The sequence below is a fragment of the Lontra canadensis genome, unplaced genomic scaffold, assembly GCF_010015895.1.
Source record: "Lontra canadensis isolate GAN:19392208 unplaced genomic scaffold, GSC_riverotter_1.0 scaffold11, whole genome shotgun sequence".
Taxonomy (NCBI): Eukaryota; Metazoa; Chordata; class Mammalia; order Carnivora; family Mustelidae; genus Lontra; species Lontra canadensis.
The window spans coordinates 7,767,333-7,783,287 of NW_022631005.1; the positions used below are offsets into that span (position 1 = coordinate 7,767,333).

The following is a 15,955-nucleotide window of genomic DNA, read 5'->3' on the forward strand; positions in this document are numbered from 1 at the left end:
TTAACGATTATAGTTTAATAAGAAATATAAAAAAGTAAAATCATGCCACACCAGTTTTTCATTCAAGATAATCCAAGTTATGATAATTTCACTTTATCAAAAAAGGTTAATTTGAACTATAAACTTCATTGTATAAGATAAATAATAAGCATATATAATAGACTTAAGGTGTAAAATTATGATTTAAAAATCTGAAATCTTACAAAATTGTATCAAAATATCAGATAATTAACCTTTATTTAATGTTTATTTATTTAGAGCTCATTCATCATTTACTCTTTTAATACATTTCTCATTTACTTTTCTAATATATATTTACTGAAAATTGATGGAAATACAGAAAAGAAAAAGTTGTGGTCCTTATCTTCGAGAAAATCCATCTACTGGGTGGGGCTGAAAAGAATACTTAAAAAACAAGTATCTTATAGCAAATGAGTTGGAGAAATAATGTATTGGACATTCTGAAATGGAATGATGACTGAGGGCTGGCACAGCTGGGGCAAGCTTCATGGTGGAAGAGAGCCTTAGGCTGCTACTTGCGTAAAGAACAGGACTTCGTAAATTGGGATGGAAAGTAAAGAGGGACTTCTGTGATCAAGGAAGAGAGTGCAAATATCTTTCACAAGAGTTTGAAGTTTTGCCAAGGGAGAATTGACTTAAGAAGTTTAGAGTAAAAGGACCTGATTTTTGAAGCCAGAGTTCTCAACCACTTTCAGGTGAAATTAGGATTATAATATGTATTCCCTTTAAGGGTGCCTATTGCAACCTCTAAAAGAGATGCTCCTACCCTCCTGTCTCAGGCTCTTTTGTCTGTTATGAGAGAATACCATAGACTGGGTGACTTATAGAATAGACATTTATTTCTCTTAGTTGTGGAGGATGGGAAGTCTGCGATCAGAGCACTAGCAGATTTGGTGTCTGGTGAGGGGCTGCTTCATACCATATCATTTTCATCTAGAAAATTTCACATCTAGAAAAGTTCACAGATCGCAGTCTTTTCACTATATCCTCACAAGGCAGAGGTAGGGGGGTATGGGGAACTCTATGGGGTCCTTCTTATAAGACAAGGAGTCTTATCTATGAGGGCTCCATCCCATGACCTGATCACTTCTCAATGGCTCACTTCCAAAAACCATCAGGTTGAGGGTTAGGATTTCAACATTTGAATTTGGCGGGGAGAAAAACTTTCAGTCTATAGTATCTTACACTCTGAGATTCTGGTTTTCCCTTTTCTTTTTTGCCCAGGTGAGAATGTATGTATTGGTTGGTATTGTGTTGCACATGTGAAGCTTATGGATTTGAGGATAAGGAGGCTACTGTAGGGAATAAGAAGTCAGAGCTTTTGAAGATCTGGGTAAGATGTACAAAGAAGAGAATATTGGGTAGTGGTATGTTAGATTTGGTGGGAGAAAACTGAAGGTAAGGAAATGTTAAGTGTTGACCACAATTGCCTAAGAATTGAGGAGGCAGAAAAAATAAGAGTAGGTATCAGAATGTTTGATGGCAGGGAAAGTGGAAACCAGAAAAAAGCAAAGTGGACCAGGCACCTTATTAAGCATAACCACCTTTTTAAGTATTGTTTCTATTTTATAGAAAATAAAATCTGGAGATATTCAATACAAATCCAAGTAATAATATAGGATTTAAGTGAGCAAGTTGGGCTCTGAATTAAAGTCTGTTTGACCTTAAATTCTGCTTTAACATGTTACGATTTTAATTTTGGGTTTTAAGAAACTAAAAAAAAAGGGACAGGTGGAATGGGGCTGGTTTTAGGGGTAAGATGAGTTTGTTTTTGAGGTTTGATATGCTGGTAGATTTTTCAGAAGCATCTAGAAAAGGGGCACCTGGGTGGCTCAGTCGTTAAGTGTCTGCCTTCGGCTCAGGTCATGATCCCAAGGTCTGGCGGCTTCCCCTCCTTGTGCTCTCTCTGTCAAATAAATAAATAAACTCTTTTTAAAAAAGCAAAGAAAAGTAGCATTTGGCCTTAGAGAGTGGTGGGGCATTAACTGCCAGATGAGAAGAGAGGCAGGACCAAGTTTTGACTAACAATAATAATTCCAGGTTAGAATGAAATGGAATCAGGTACAGAAAAGTTAGGGAAAGAGGAGAAAGTTTTAAGGAGAAATAGGAAGTGTAGCATCACTAAAATAGGAAAAAACACTTGTGTTGAGGGAAATATTGTCAAAGCTTTTAAATACTGCAGATGTCAAAGAATATAGGCCTTGACTTGGCAATTAGGAGAAAGAGTTGGGGTCAGTGGTTTCAAAAGACGATTTACACGGGGCCAGTGGGTAATGAATTAAAAAACAAGATGGAGACATTAGGGAAAGAGATCATCTACTAAAGTCTGTAGACCCTTCTTTTGAGAATGAAGAATGTGAATGAAATTAGTGCATGGTATCTAGAAGAAGGAACAAGGTCTAGAGAAGGTTTTTTGATAGGGCAAACTGGGCATCTTTATAACTTGATAAAGGAAGAGCCAGATGAAAGGGTAGAAGACTGAAATGCAAGTGAAGAAAGGAAAATGAATTTTTCTTAAAAAACAAAATAAAAAAAAACAAGTTTTTAATTGGAATAGTAAATAACACCTATAATCAACCACTAAAAAGTTATATAGAATAAGTTAAAGGCCCTTCTTAAGCACTCCAATCTACAAACCCCTCTCCTACTGCATCTTCCCTGTTAACAGTTTAGTACAAATATTTTCCAACTTTTTCCTTTATTTAAGTAAGCATTCTCCCACCCCTTTGCATATGTACCCAGATATTCTTTTAAAGAAATAAGGTAAAATGATTTCAAATCCCTTCTTTCAGAATATCAATTATGTAGATTTTTCTCGGTCAATACACATACTCATCAAATACATCTTATGCCTTTTAACATAATGTTCTTTGGTTTGGCTAGATCACAATTTATACAGAAATTCCTTCATTTATGAACCCTTCTTGGTACCTTCATTCTAAAAAGGGAACTGGTGGGTGTGTTGGGCTGAATGATAGCCCCTGAAGGTATCTTCACTCTAATCTCTGGAACCTATGAATTTACTTTACATGGCAAAAGTGCTTTGCAGATATGACTATTGACTTACTCCAGTACAACTGGATATTGAAGTTAGGAGATTATCCTGGATTATCTCAATGGACCCTAAATATAATCACAAATGTCCTTACAAGAGGAAGGGACAGGGATAGTTTATTACAGAAGAAGTGCATGTGACACCTGAAGCAGAGAGAAGCAGTGTCAGGGAGAGAGAAGATGCTATGCCACTGGCTTTGAAGCGGGAAGAAGGAGCTACCAGCCCAAGGAAAAAGATTTTCCCCTGGAGCCTCCAAAAGAAACCAATCTTGCTGACACCTTGATTTTGCCCCCAAAGGACTCATTTCAAATTTATGGCCTCAGAACTATAAAAGTACATTTTTGTTGGTTTAAGCCGCCAAATTTGTCCTAATGTGGTATGGCCTCATCTGAACTTAGTAACATCTACAAAGACCTTATTTACAAATAAGGCCACATAAATAAGTACTGAAGGTTAGACATTGAACATACCTTTTTGAGGGACACAATTCAACCCAAACACCTGTTAAAAAAAAAAAAGTAAATTGGTTTTAAGTTTGGTTTCTGGGAACTTGCCAGAAATTAAGTGATGCTGGAATTTTTATTGCCTCACTCAATTACAACATTCTTGCTGGATTTGGGATTTCAGGAAATCCCAGAGGAAAACAGGGAGGGAGGATGGGTGGATATTTAGAGGACAATGAGTTTGTTATGGAGTAGAGAGCATTTAAAAATACATACGTATACCATATCATTTTCATGAAGTTAACAAAACTAAATATATTTTTGCACACACAGATCTAGAATGTGAGTGTGTTTAACCTATATTTGAAGACCCTCTAAAGAAAAGCAGCAAAGTCGGGGGAGGACAGAAGGAGCACTTAGTGTGGTGGGTTCACGTGTGTTCATTATTAGCCTACATTGTTTAAAATCTTTTCTATGTATTAACATGTAATAAAACAGCATATGCATTATGCTTAAATTGTGCCTTTATAACAACGTTTTTTTAAATAGCATGGAGACGGTAGGAAATATACTTTGAGAACGGTACTCATATACTAAGCCAGAAATCAATACTGAAGAGCGGCACCACCTGCTTCATTAAGGTAATTCTTTCAGGTGTAACTTGGAAAAGCTGACAGATGACATGGCACTGGGTAAATTCACGCTGATTATAAAACCATGAGTAAAAGAACTTGTGCTTCCATGAAAGTCAAGCACCAACGATTCAGGAGGCTCACAGCGTCCGCAAAAGCATTCCCAGAACCATCGTTACCACTGTGCTACATCACGCGCCCCCGCTATAATCTTATTGGAAATGCAGTGTGCGCGCAAAGACACTCGCCCCATTCCAAAATGACGGCTGCGGCGTCCACAATACACGGACTGCGCAAGTCCGGAAGTTACGCAACCTCATAAGGCGGCGCGCCCTTACCCGTGGGGAGTTTCCGCCATTTTTGAAAATCGGGAAGGTCTGGGGCCAAGTGTAGTTACTGCTGCGATGGCAGCCTTTGCTGTGGAACCCCAGGCGCCCACGTTGGGTGAGTGAAAAACTGCTTTTTCTCGCTGGCGCTGAGATCCACGCTGTAGATCTGGGAGCAAGCAAGACTGAAAGCCAGTAGTCATCAGTCTCTTTGCCAGTTTCAGTTGCGGGGACGAGCGCCTAGTTCACCCCCAAGTTTCTAGTTGTCCCTTTGCTCAGGGCGTCGCCACGCTGCAGCCAGCGAGGCGGCTCCGGGAAGCTGCGGGCTCTGCGTAGGGTGTGGAAATGACTGTCAAGTGGTTACTACGCCGTTTTGTTACCCCCACATCCGACCCGCGCTCGACCTGCCCATACCTGAGACCCTCCCGGTGCTGGGGACGCGATGCTGGCTTCCCAGATCCGGGGAGGCTTCGGTCGGAAGGAACTGACCGGCGAACACGTGGGTGGGCGGTGCCCTGGAATGTGATTACAGTTTACCGTTCTTTGGTCACCTGGGCTTTTGGTTCCTGTTTGATTCTTTCCCTGTCCTGGGCCTTGTAAAAGCAATCTGTTATTAATAGAAACTTGAATCGTGCGGCATTTAACCCGTTGATGATAGCTGTGGAGATACTGGCCTTACCTGGAAGCCAGCAGTTCGTACCATTTTCCCGCCTTTATCTTGGGGAAGTGACTTTGTAGGAGGTCTTTTCCTCTAATCAGTCACGTAATGAAATTTTAAAAAATTTCCCATTGTTAACAGAGAGCCTTGCTGAAAGTGTTGTCGTTGAAAAAAAAAAAAGGGATGTTTTGATGAACGGGATGTCTATTTCCTTTTTCTTTGCCGACTTTTGGCACTGTGGGAACCGTCAACATTTTTAGAGTATAATATTGTCTGCTATCGTAGAGACGCATTTGAAAATTAGGCTACAACATTCCGAGCTTGGAAAAGAGAGCAAGCGTGGTATATATGTTTGTAGAATGAGTGTTTTGGTTTTGTTGTTTTTTAAGGTTTGAAGGATGTTTAGTGCTTGCCATGCATTGTGCATGGCAAATGTGTCTTTTGAGACTGGAATAACTTGAACTGTTGTAGTATTAGTCATAAAAAACTAAATGCATAATGTCAGTGCAGACGCCCTGCTGCCTTTAAACTTAAGTATAGATGTTGGTTTAGGTATTTATGTTTTGTATTACTTTTAGAGAACAGGAGACCATTCATTTCCAGTTACAAAGTTTTCTACTCAACATTTTGGAGTGCATAGTTCTTGGGGCTGCAAATGTGAATAAACTTGTCCATGTTTATTGCCTAGTTAGAAATCTGACATTTGCTGGTGTTAATTGTTCAAGTCCACACACTGCAGGTATTGCAGGTGAAGAATAATTTTTCCAGCTCCTAATGTTATAATTAAGGGTTACTTCAGCAAACGGTGGCAGCTTAGTTAGACCTAGGGCTTATCATTTTAGATGTACAGACCATGAAATGGAATTTAAGACTTGCAGGATCCATTGTTATAGTTCTCCAAGTGAAATTTAGACTGAGGGGTAGTTAGTAACAGGGGATTAAGACCTCCTCCTCACTCGGGTGTTTTCTAAGTGTATCACAGTATATATATCAGAACTTTTCTTAACTTAATTCTTCTTAAAATTGCCCTATATGTTTTTTTTTCTTTCGGGCGATGGGAGAATGAGGTAGTTGGTGGTACCTAGAACTTTGTATTTATTACTATAGATTTCTAAAGATCTGTTCAGAATAGCTTTTGTTTAGACTTTTGGTGTTTATGTTCTTTGGAAATATGTAATAGTAACATAGTAACATAGCACTTTTAAATAATTACAATGTAGTTACAGTTCTTCACAACTTATTTCATAATTTGCTTTATTTTTTCACGAACTACTTTGCCTTTTTCCTCTTTTATACACTTGCATTGGCATTGTTAACATCCAGGGCTACCATCATGAGGAAAGATAAATAATTGCATTTGGATAGCAAGAAACAGATTTTTGAGGCTGCTTAGAAATCAAGGAATAGTTAACCATTATAATAAATAATACATCAAATGTTTGACCTTTCTGAGTGACATGAATCACATTCAGGCTTGTCACACAGTTGAAAACTTAGTTTTTGCTATTCTAAGATACCCTTAGAATAATAATGATAACTAATGTTGAGCACTTACTGAATATTAGGTACTGGGTCAAGTGCTATATTTGCTGTAATTCTAAACAAAGCTCTGTGACTGAGTGCTAAACTGCCATTTTTGCCAAGAGACTTGAATCCAGGTCTCTGACTCCAGGGCCCATGTTTTCCTTACTGTGCTATTTTGCTGTATTAGAGTAGGTTATAGCCTCCTTATCTTCATGGTGGGAATAATAATACCTACCCTCTCAATTATGAAATTAATTTTGAATTGATGATTGTGAAATATCAGCTCTCTTTAAATTGGTTTTATGTTGGGGAGACTTTTGTTGATTATTCCTAACTTTAAAATTATTTTAAAGAATGATCCAGGGGCGCCTGGGTGGCTCAGTGGGTTAAAGCCTCTGCCTTCTGTCATGATCTCAGGGTCCTGGGATCGAGCCCCGCATCAGGCTCTCTGCTCAGCAGGCAGCCTGCTTCCTCCTCTATCTCTGCCTGCCTCTCTGCCTACTTGTGATCTCTCTCTGTCAAATAAATAAATAAAATCTTTAAAAAAAAAAAAGAATGATCCAAAAAGTAAACTTTCCAAATTTTTCAATGTTTCTTGGTTGGGATGCTAGTCATTACTATTATTTCATATGTGCTGTAATGTGTGCATGCTTTTACTTTTATTACAAAAATGATATACAGTTTTTGTTTGTTGGAAGAAAAAAATGGGACATATATCAAGCTAAACCCATTGTGTTTGATTTGCTAAGAGTCTGTGTAAGTAACTAGTGCACCCTGCTGTTGAATTTTTTTGGTGGTTGCATGGAAGAAGCTGTCCCAGAAGTGGAAAGAAGTTATTCTGTATGTAGTAAGAATTTTTTTAAGATAATGCAAAATTTTTCCATTTAAAAATAACTGTTGATTCTTAAACCTGTGAAATAATGTAAACAAGAAAAACTGACAAATTAATATTGTTAATAAAAATACTTTTACATTTTTATAGGAATAATTTTTATTGGTTTTTAAAATAATAAATCCAACTATGGTTCTGTAATATGTAAGGTTTGATTAAATTCTCAAAATTATTTATGCTAGATTCTTGCATCTTTTTGTTAGATAATGTAACTTTAAGGTCCTTTGTTTTATATTTTGCTTCATTTAGGATCTGAACCAATGATGCTAGGTTCACCAACATCTCCAAAGCCAGGGGTTAATGCCCAGTTCTTACCTGGATTTTTAATGGGGGATTTGCCAGCTCCAGTAACTCCGCAACCTCGATCAATCAGTGGCCCTTCAGTAGGAGTAATGGAAATGAGATCACCTTTACTTGCAGGTAAGTAAATTGCTTAAAATAATTTTATAGTACTATTAATGCATGTATTAGAATTTTAAAAAGAGTAATGATACAACATTCAACCTTATTAACACATTTATTAAAAAGATTAAACAATGTCTCTATTTTAAATTTTTAGATTGTTGGATTAGAGGTATAAGTAGTAAAAGCTACTGTAATTCCAGGAACCACTCATTAAAACTGTGTGTATTACATTTCATCCAATTTAAGATGCCCTTGATTGTAAAACTCACTATTATTTAAAGTACCACTAAGAAAAGCACCAAATATGATACAATGCTGAGATACCATTTTTTGTGAATTATCCATATCAAATATGTTAAAGTGTAGAGGGCTGGGGAAGAAATATGGTCATTTAACTTTAAGTGAATAATTTAATGCATCTAAATGATTTATCTTAAATATGATAATAGCAAATATTTTGTCAAAAGAACTGTAACTTGTTTTTTGTATTGAAGGATAATCAGCATATTAGTTTGTTGTATTAGTTTCAGGGTACAATATATTGAATTGACAGTTCTACGTATTAGTGCTCACAGAAGGGTAGTCACCATCTGTCCACCATGCAACGTTATTACAATATTATTGACTATATTCCCTATGCTGTATTTTTCATCTCTGTGGCTTGCTTATTTTATAACTGGAAGTTTGTTCCTCTTAATCCCTTTTATCTTGTCCATCCTCTCACTCACCTCCCCTCTGGCAACCACCAGTTCTTTGTATTCAGGAGTCTGGTTTGTTTTATTTGTTTGGTTGTTTTATTTTAGCTTCCATGTATGTGTGAAATCATGGTATTTCTCTTGCTCTAACTTATTTCACTTAGCACAGTACCCTCTAGAACCTTGATAGATAAATGGATGAAGAAGATGTGGTATATGTATACAATGGAATATTACTCAGCTATAAAAAAAGAATGAGACATTGCCATTTGTGACAATAAGAAGTGTAATTTGTAATTTGTAGATATGAATTCTACATCTAGTCATAGTGATTAAGATTCTCACCTTATTTAGTTAAAGGATTTATTCTAGAAGCTATGGGGAAGTTCTTTACACAGAATTTGCAATTATTAGCACAAAATATTATTACCTAAATGCAGCATGTATCTTACATAACTCCTTTAGCAAAGAAAGAATTTAAAAGATAACTGAAGTTTTGACTATGAGTAGTGAGAATTAGCTACAAAAATGGTTGAATTCCAAATGTGAGCCAAGATCCTTTTAATGGATGTTTAAATGGATGTCTTACTTTGATTGTCCTTAAGGTATTATGTGGTTTAAAGTGGTTTATTATTATTTTAAGATTGATTAGGGATAATATAAATTATATTTGAAGTAATTGACTTAACCTTTTTCTGGGTAGGTTTTTGTTTTTTATACAGTTGGCCCTCAAACAATGCAGGGGTTAGGAAAACTGACCCCCTGAACACTTGAAAATTCTCGCATAATTTTGACTCCTCCAAAACTTAACTACTAATAGCCTATTATTGGCTGGAAGCCTTTCCGATAACATAAATAGCCGATTAACATACATTTTGTGTGTTATATGTATTATAAACTATCCATACAATAAAGTAAGCTAAAGAAAAGAAAAGGGTATTAGGAAAATCATAAGGAAGATGGGGTGCCTGTGTGGCTCAGTCACTTGGCTGTCTGACTCTTGATTTTCACTCAGGTCATGATCTCACAGTTCTGGAATTGAGCCCCTTGTTGGGCTGTATGCTTAGCAAGGAGTCTGCTTGAGGATTCTCTCTCCCTCTCCGTCTGCCCCTCACCCATGCTTACACACTTTTTCCCTTTCTATCTCTAAAATAAGTCTTTTAAAAAAACCATAAGGGGGCGCCTGGGTGGCTCAGTGGTTAAAGCCTCTGCCTTCGGCTCAGGTCATGATCCCAGGGTCCTGGGATCGAGCCCCGCATCAGGCTCTCTGCTCAGTGAAGAGCCTGCTTCTCTCTCTCTCTCTCTCTGCCTGCTTCTCTGCCTACTTGTGTTCTCTGTCTGTCAAATAAATAAATAAAATCTTTAAAAAAAAAAAAAAAAACCATAAGGAAGAGAAAATACATTTGCTGTACTATATTATAAAAAATCTGTGTATAGGTGGACCTGTACAGTTCAAACTTATGTTATTCAAGGGCCAAATGTATATTTTAAATGTATTTTGGGGGCACCTGGGTGGCTTAGTCGGCTAAGCGCCTGCCTTTTGCTCAAGTCATAATCCCAGTGTTCCGGAATCAAGCCCTGCATCGGGCTTCTTGCTCAGCAGGAAGCCTGCTTCTCCCTCTCCCACTCTCCTGCTTGTGTTCCCTTTCTCTCTGTCTCTCTCTCTGTCAAATAAATAAATAATATCTTCAAAAAAATGTATTTTTATTGTAGCTACTATATATTGAGTACTTATGAGCCAGGCAGTATGCCAAGCATTTTATGTTACTTTAATTCTTTTTGTCAATCTTAAAGGATAGGTAGTAGTATCCCTGATTTTCAAAATAGGAAACTGAGGCTAATGCAATAAAGAACTTGCTTAAGCCTATTTGTTAGTAAGTGACAGAGCAGGATGTTAAAACCTAGGTCAGTCTTGTTTTATAACTTATACTATACTATTTAAGCTCAGACATTAAAGTCATGACAGAATCTGGATTGTTTCACTGTTTTGCACTGCTGATTCTCTGACTCATAAAGACATCTTTATGTCCCCCAAAGTTGATCCTTTTCCTACATATTTATTATGTACTTAAATATACTTCTATTGTGAGAAACATGAAGGGGATCTATTTAATTTTGGCAGTCAAATTCCACATTAGGGCATTATAATTATTCAAGTGTATACAAGCTGGAACTGTTTACCTACTTTCAAGTGAGAAATAAGATCAAGTTTTATGTTGAAATGTTAAGGATTTTATAGAGTAAGCGAAAGCTGTATGTATTTACTAAAAACTAAGATTTTTCTTTTTCTGAAACCTTTTATTCATGTGCAGTTTTTCTATCACTAGCATTGGCATAATTGGGACCTTGTTAGAAATTCGTAATCTCAGGCTGCACTTCACATGTTTTGAATCAGAATCTGAATTTTAATAGGATTCCCAGGTGATTCTAAGTGTATTAAAGTTTGAGAAGCCCTATGAAACAAGAGTTCAAGTCAATATTTTTAAAATATAAATGAAAAAGAATCTTACCAGAAAGGTGGAAGGTTTTTTCTCACTTGAGGTTTGTGTTTTTTTTTTTTTTTTTTTTTGTACATTGTAGGTGGGTCACCACCACAACCAGTTGTACCAGCTCATAAAGATAAAAGTGGAGCTCCACCAGTTAGAAGTATCTATGATGATATTTCCAGCCCAGGACTTGGATCAACACCTTTAACTTCGAGAAGACAGGTGACAAACATACCCCTGTTTATGATCCATAATAATTTCATGTTTTTATGTGGATGCATGGTGAGGATCAGTAATTTAAAATGTTTTTCTGAGGTCTGCTTTAGTGTAACTGTGTGGCAAAGAATAAGCATTAAGAACATTTATCATGGAATCTACTTAAATTGTGTTTACCATGAAATATACCTAAAAATATAATGGAACACCAGATTATTTTCTCATATCAATAATTCTATAGTTTATAGGTTCTGATCTTATTTTAGTTGATCCTCAAGGTGAATTTGTAAAGTAGCTATTAATGAGCTTCATTTTATCATTGAGGAAACTAGGACACAGAAAGCTTAAGTAATTTGTCAACTACTCTAGTGGAGCCAGGCTTTAAACCCAGGCAGTCTTCAGTCTAGAGCCAGTGTTGGAACAGCCATGCTGTGCTAACATACTGTGATTAACTCTTGATTGTTAGTTGAAAGGTAGTATGGTAGTATTTTTCTTTTAAGTATGAATTTTAGTGGCATATGTAGTCTCAAGTGTTCTTTCACTATTGTGCTTAGCAGGACTTAAAACAGTGTGTCAGTTAAGCTGATAAGTTATTTGAATAAAGACATTTCTGCTGTTTGGTTTGAAGAAATGTTTTGTCTTTCCCTAAACCAAATATAGCATAGTTACTGGAAAGTTTAAGAATGGTAGGAAACATCTTTCAGTACGTTTTGACTATTTATAGGCTTGCTATGCCTAGCATACTAGCATGCTTTGTTAAGCAAAGCAAAATTAATTACAACACTTTTAAAACTGCTCTGCTGTCCCAACACAGTAGCCACTGGCCAAGTGTGGTTGTTGACACTTAAAAGGTGGCCAGTCCTGTACTTAATTGAGATATACTTAAGTGTAAAATACACACCATTTTGAAGACTTAGAAAGAATGAACTACTTCACTTACTTTTTAATGTTAATTACATATTGAAAGTGATAATAATTTGGACGTACTAGATTAAATAAACTGTACTTGTTTTTACTTAATGTGTACTATAATATTTAAAATTACTTATATTGCTTGTGTTATATTTGGGCAGTGGTATTCTAACTAAATCAGAATATTCTGGCCTGGGATAGTTTTCTAAAGGTTGTCAAGTAAATCTGATGTTTAGTTTGATAAGAGAACCACTGGCTTATAAATTCATGCTGGTTTTCATTACTTCTTTGATGACCAATGAAAACAAAGGTAGTTTAGTTATTGCTATGTTCAAAATATTTAAAAGCCTGTGCCATAATTTGTAGAGAATGTTTTTGACTTAAAGGTTGGTAAGAATATTATTATTAAAGCCCAAATTAGTTTTGCCCCCCTGAGGCTTTGCTCAGCCTCTTTCTAATCATGAAATAAACTGGCATTAAGAATTGAACAATAATATAGTTTGTATCTCTTAACATTATTTCAACATTTGGTTCTGGTTATTAGATAATAGCCAGATTTTAGATTTCCTTCGTTTAGTCAGTTTTCTACAAAAGAATCTATATTTGTATATTTACTTCTAGAGAAAGAGCCTCTTCTCAGTCTTGATTAGATATTGTTCTCTTTGTTTATAGAAGGACTTTAATTGTTTAATCTTTAATTTTCTCACCTTCACAGGAATTAGTATTGATAGTTTTCCTGTTTTGTTACTTTCTACTAGTATAGACAGAGATATGCTGTCTTTATTATATGGACTGATTTGAATCTATATTATTTCATGGTTTCTAAATGTCTGTTTAAAAATAAGATTCTGCCATCTTTCTATTTTTCTGTGTAAGCTTGGTGATTTGAAGATTCACCATGCTCTCAGTTATTTCAAATACTATACCTTAGGAACTAAAAACAAATAGCAAAGTTACTTTCTACTAAAAATAGTGTCTTTATCTGATGTAACTTATTTTAAACAAAGAATGTGCTAAAGGATCTAGCATATTTTAGATTAATACTTGTCAACTTAAAAAGGAAAAAAGTTGGAGTACTCTTAGATTGTGAACTAATTAGAGGCATCTATAGTACTTGATAGACATGCAGTTGTCTGTTGAATGAGCCCTTTCAGCAATTACTGTGTTATGGTTATGTTTAGAACTTTGTGCTTTTACTTTAACACTTCATTCTATTTTCATGTAGCCAAATATTTCAGTAATGCAGAGTCCTCTTGTTGGAGTTATGACAACTACTCCTACTCCTGGAACAGGTAAATTACGCTGTTTAACAGACTGAGGAATAAAGGTGTTTTGAAAGCTGTTAATGCATACCTCTAAATGTAAATGTCAGTAACTACGAACAGCTACTGCTTATATGGAGCTTTTCTTTAAGATTAATGATATTTTTATCACCATCAACATCATTAGCACACCGTTCTTACGTATTCTTATAATCTGTCAGATGTTCACTCAGCAAATATATGAATACATACATTCATGGGACCAGGAAAACTGAACAAAATAGATAATCCTTGCCTTTGGAGCTTGCATTTATTTAGGTAATTTACATTTATAGATAAAATGAATTGTAAAGTTTGTTAGAAGGTGATGCATTTTATGGGGGACAATTAAGCAGGAAAAGGGGTGTCAGAGCTTATAGATTTTAATAAGGTAGTATATTAGTTTTGCTGCCATAACAAATTATTATAAACTTAAAAGTGATTTAAACAATAGTTCTAGAGGGGAGAAGTCTGAAATGGGTCTCAGTGGGCTGAAATCAAGGCATCGGCAGGGCTGTATTTAGTTTATGGAGACTCGGGGGGACAATCTGTTCTTTTTTGCCTTTTCCATCTTCTAGAGGTTACCCATATTATTTCTTTGCTTGTGATTCCCTTCCACTTCTTCAAACAGGGACATCTTTGGAGGCTATTACTCTGCTTCCTATTGAAAGGTAGAGGAAAAGTAACATTTGCTCAGAAACCCGAACTAAGTAAGGGAGGTAGGGACAATGTTCTAGAAAGAGGAGATAGCAGGTATAGAGGCACTGAGGTGGGAATGTGTCTGGGGTGTTCAAGGAGGCTAGTGTGAAATGGAGGGAGTGAAGGGTCAAATAGTAAGAAATGAGATCAGGAAGATAATGGGGGACCCATAGTACAGGGCCTTGTATGTCATGTATCAACTGAACTTTACCCAGAAAAGGTGGAAAACAAATAGGATGAAACTGCTGCTGTAGTGATTACAGACTTTGGGGTGAGGGGCAGGGTAGAAGCAAGGAGACCGGGTAAGAAGCTATTACTGCATTACTCCAAATGAGGGACAAAGCAAGGTGGGAAAGGAGAAAAAAAGGAACAACAGCAAAGATGGAACGGAAGAAACAGTAGCAAGACAGTAGTTTTAAAATAAACCAAATCTACTGTTGTTAAAAAGCAAAATGTACAGAACACTTCAGCAAAAGGGAAATATCGTCAGAATGGATAACAAAAGCAATATCCAGTGACAAATTAGATCTTTTTATCTTCTAGGTTCAGGTTTTTTCTAGCAGTCTAAATCTTCATTGGTGGCAGTGTCCTTACAATTACTTGTAGGTAGATTTCTACTATCAGTTTGATTAAAGTTGTTTAGGCTTTTTCTGTTAAGTACCTCAGATTTCTTCTAGGATCCACCCACTGACTGGTTTCAAAGCCACTTCCATGTTTTTAGGCATTTGTTACAGCAGCAGCCCCCCCTTGTATCAGACTCTGTGTTAGTTTTACTTTGCTGCTTTAACAACTTATCATGGATTTAGTAGCTTAAAACAATACAAACTTAGTATTTTTTTAAGATTTATTTTTAAGTAATCTCTATACCCCACGTGGGTCTCAAACTTAAAACTGTGACATCAAGAGTCTCATGCTCTCCCAACTGAGCCACCCAGGTGCTCCCCTGCCCCTCCTCTTTTAAGATTTTTTTTTTTTTTTAAGATTTTATTTATTTATTTGACAGAGATCACACGTAGGCAGAGAGGCAGGCAGAGAGAGGAGGAAGCAGGCTCCCTGCTGAGCAGAGAGCCCGATGTGGGGCTCGATCCCAGGACCCTGGGATCATGACCTGAGCCGAAGGCAGAGGCTTTAACCCACTGAGCCACCCAAGTGCCCCAGAGAGGGGGAAGCAGGCTCCCTGCTGAGCAGAGAGCCCGATGCGGGGCTTGATCCCAGGACCCTGAGATCATGACCTGAGCCGAAGGCAGAGGCTTAACCTACTGAGCCACCCAGGCGCCCCCTCTTTTAAGATTTTAAAACAATACAAATTTATTATCTTACAGTTTCTGTAAGTCAGATGTCTGAGCACAGATTGTTTCTTTGCTTTAGAACTCAGGTGTCAGCAGAGCTGTGTTGTCTTCTTGAGGATCTGGGGATGAACGCACTTCCACACTCATTCAGGTTGTTGGCTGAATTTACTTCCATGTGAAAGTAGGACTGCGGTCCCTGTTTTTTTTTCCTTGCTGTTGCTTGGAGGTATTTCTCAGCTTCTAGAGGCTGCCATTATTCTTTGGCCTGTGGCTCCCTTTCCATCTTCAAAGACAGCTGTGGCAGATTAAGATCTTTTTTATACTTCAGTCTCTCTGACCTCACTCTTAGGTTGTATCTCTAACTTTTCTGTCATCAGCTGCTATTAAGGGTTCTTTTGATT

General features: G+C 36.8%; 1 protein-coding gene across 2 annotated transcripts in view; it reads left to right on the forward strand.

Moving 5' to 3' along the window:
- Positions 1 to 3,920: 3,920 nt before the first annotated feature.
- The window catches only part of NUP35 (nucleoporin 35), a 35,055-nt gene continuing 23,020 nt past the window's right edge, over positions 3,921 to 15,955 (forward strand). The window contains exons 1-4 of one of the 2 annotated variants that reach the window (XM_032856082.1): positions 3,921 to 3,943; positions 7,801 to 7,971; positions 11,232 to 11,359; positions 13,491 to 13,557. In XM_032856082.1, the coding sequence (XP_032711973.1) occupies positions 7,812 to 7,971; positions 11,232 to 11,359; positions 13,491 to 13,557 (355 nt within the window). In that variant the 5' untranslated portion in view covers positions 3,921 to 3,943; positions 7,801 to 7,811. Of the gene's footprint in view, positions 3,944 to 4,477; positions 4,596 to 7,800; positions 7,972 to 11,231; positions 11,360 to 13,490; positions 13,558 to 15,955 lie in introns of those variants that run through there. The other variant, XM_032856081.1, reaches the window with a different exon arrangement.